The sequence below is a fragment of the Oculina patagonica genome, unplaced genomic scaffold, assembly GCF_052425735.1.
Source record: "Oculina patagonica isolate OP01 unplaced genomic scaffold, crgOcupat unplaced1328, whole genome shotgun sequence".
Classification (NCBI taxonomy): domain Eukaryota; kingdom Metazoa; phylum Cnidaria; class Anthozoa; order Scleractinia; family Oculinidae; genus Oculina; species Oculina patagonica.
Genome location: NW_027557332.1, coordinates 1,288 through 3,373, shown reverse-complemented (window position 1 = coordinate 3,373; position 2,086 = coordinate 1,288). Strand labels below are relative to the sequence as shown.

The following is a 2,086-nucleotide window of genomic DNA, read 5'->3' as shown; positions in this document are numbered from 1 at the left end:
TACAAGAAAATTGTTTAGAAAGGAAAGTAGTTTAAACTGAAGAAAAATTTTGCAGGCTCGAATTGAATAATATAGTATTATCATGATCGAAAAGGGATCGAGGTATGAAATTTGCAAGAAAAAAATAGACTCGGTAATTATTGAAACCGAATAAAAAGGTGACTTTATAATTTATAGGAGTGAATTACAAACGTTAGCGAGAAAAGTTTTTTGAGTGTTGGTAAAAAAATCTACCATCTTTTGACTTGTTCTTACAAGAAAACTAAAAGCAAATTACTTTTGGGCATGTTTGCTCGGTATTTAAAACCAACATCATTGATTATACAGTTTTCGGCCATGTTCTAATAGTATTTTTGTTATTATTATTATTATTATTATTATTATTAGTAAAATCGGCTTCTTTGCGAACCTTTTATGTTATCTTTTAAAAATATCAGCAATTATCGTTTTTTTATTCAATCGTAAAAATAAGTTACTATAAACTTTAAATATTTCTCTCGCAAATTTACTCGTTAATAGGGTACTTTTTGTCGTAAGCGCGCTAATTTTTAAATGTTTCAGTTACTCTCCTTTCTTCGCAAGTTCCTTTTATTTGAAAAAAATATGTGTTGCCATTTGCAGCAAGCTAATGTAGATAACAAAGATTCACCACTGGTTACAATTGAAATCATTCCAATTTGCGCGCCTGTTTCTATACATGTATTTTCGACGTACTTTTTTAATTAATTTACCCACTTTATCTCTTGTCACTCCGAGTTGAAGTTTCCGCGGAAGCTCTTTGCATTAAACAGTGCTTTTATGATTGACTCATTGGGAAAGAAGCACAGGGCAGATGGCAAGAAACATCTTCCCAACCGAACAGGTGAAATTAAATAATTTTGTTCGATGTCACTTCTGATAGAGCTGGTTCCTTGCTAGATCAGACTTGGCTCTACTTGTCCTCTTTTAACGGAGCGATTTTCCTACAGATCGGCAATTCATTTAAGGTATTTTTTTGGGCTGGAAGGCATCCTAACTCCAACATTTCCCGCTGTAGTGGTAAGGATTGTTTCTATCTCCAAATTGTATTCAAAAGTGACTTGTTTACGGTGTGTCGAAGATTTCTTGTATTCAGACTATTAGGTTATGACTTACTTGACTTAAACCCTTAAGTTCCTGTGGAACATAGGTCGTCCACCAGAGATCTCCATCTTCCCCTGTCCTCGGCCACTTTTTCCAGTTGGTTCCAACTCATCCCAGTCTGTTGTACTTCAGCCTCAGTTGATCTTCTCCATGTTGTTTTAGGCCTTCCTCGGTTCCTTTTACCCTGAGGTGTCCATCGAAGGGCATGCCTGGTGACATTGGCAGATGGCTTTCTCAGCGTATGGCCTAGCCAGCGCCATTTCCTTTTCCTGACTTGCAGGTGGAGAGGTTGTTGTTCTGCTCTCTTCCATAGATCTTCATTTCTGACTTTATCTTGCCATCGAACTCGGTGGATATGTCGGAGACAACGGCCGACGAAGGTCTGTATCCTGTTGTTGGAGGCTTCGGTGACACGCCATGTTTCACAGGCATACAGAAGAACACTCTTCACATTGGTATTGAAGATTCGAAGCTTGGTCTTCACTGAGATTGCACGTGATCTCCATATTGGTCTTAGGATATGAAATGCAGTTGTGGCCTTCCCGATCCTTGCTACGATGTCCTGGTCGCATACACCCTCATTAGAGACAATTAGGTTATTAGTACTGCATAAATAACAAAATTTTTAAAGTTGAGCTGAAAAGAAATTCCAAAAATTCGAAAACATATTTTTAAAGAGGAAAAATTTCACTTAAGATGAAACTACAGTTGTTTTGGGCGCACGTCAGGCGGAGCTATTGTCGAGTAAAACCCATTATCGCTTAGTTATAACGAAAAAAAAAAAAGATTAGTGAGTAATGTTTGGAGTTTTCGTTGAGAAGATGCCATCATTTGACTTGTTCTTACAAAATAAATAATGCAAATTAAAAATAAGTGCCTTAACGCTTAATGTGCTATGTTCAAATCTTATTTTTTATAAGCTCACATGGCTTCTGAACGAACCTTTCATTTTATTCTTAGAAAA

The 2,086-nt window shown here is 36.6% G+C and overlaps 1 protein-coding gene across 1 annotated transcript; it reads right to left on the bottom strand.

Annotated features, from left to right (window-relative positions):
• Positions 1-1,147: 1,147 nt before the first annotated feature.
• On the bottom strand, positions 1,148-1,727 carry LOC144639809 (uncharacterized; the record flags this gene model as incomplete). The annotated part of the gene is made up of 1 exon (XM_078499096.1): positions 1,148-1,727. A coding segment is annotated over one exon (580 nt), but the record flags the coding sequence as incomplete, so codon positions are not given.
• Positions 1,728-2,086: the final 359 nt, after the last annotated feature.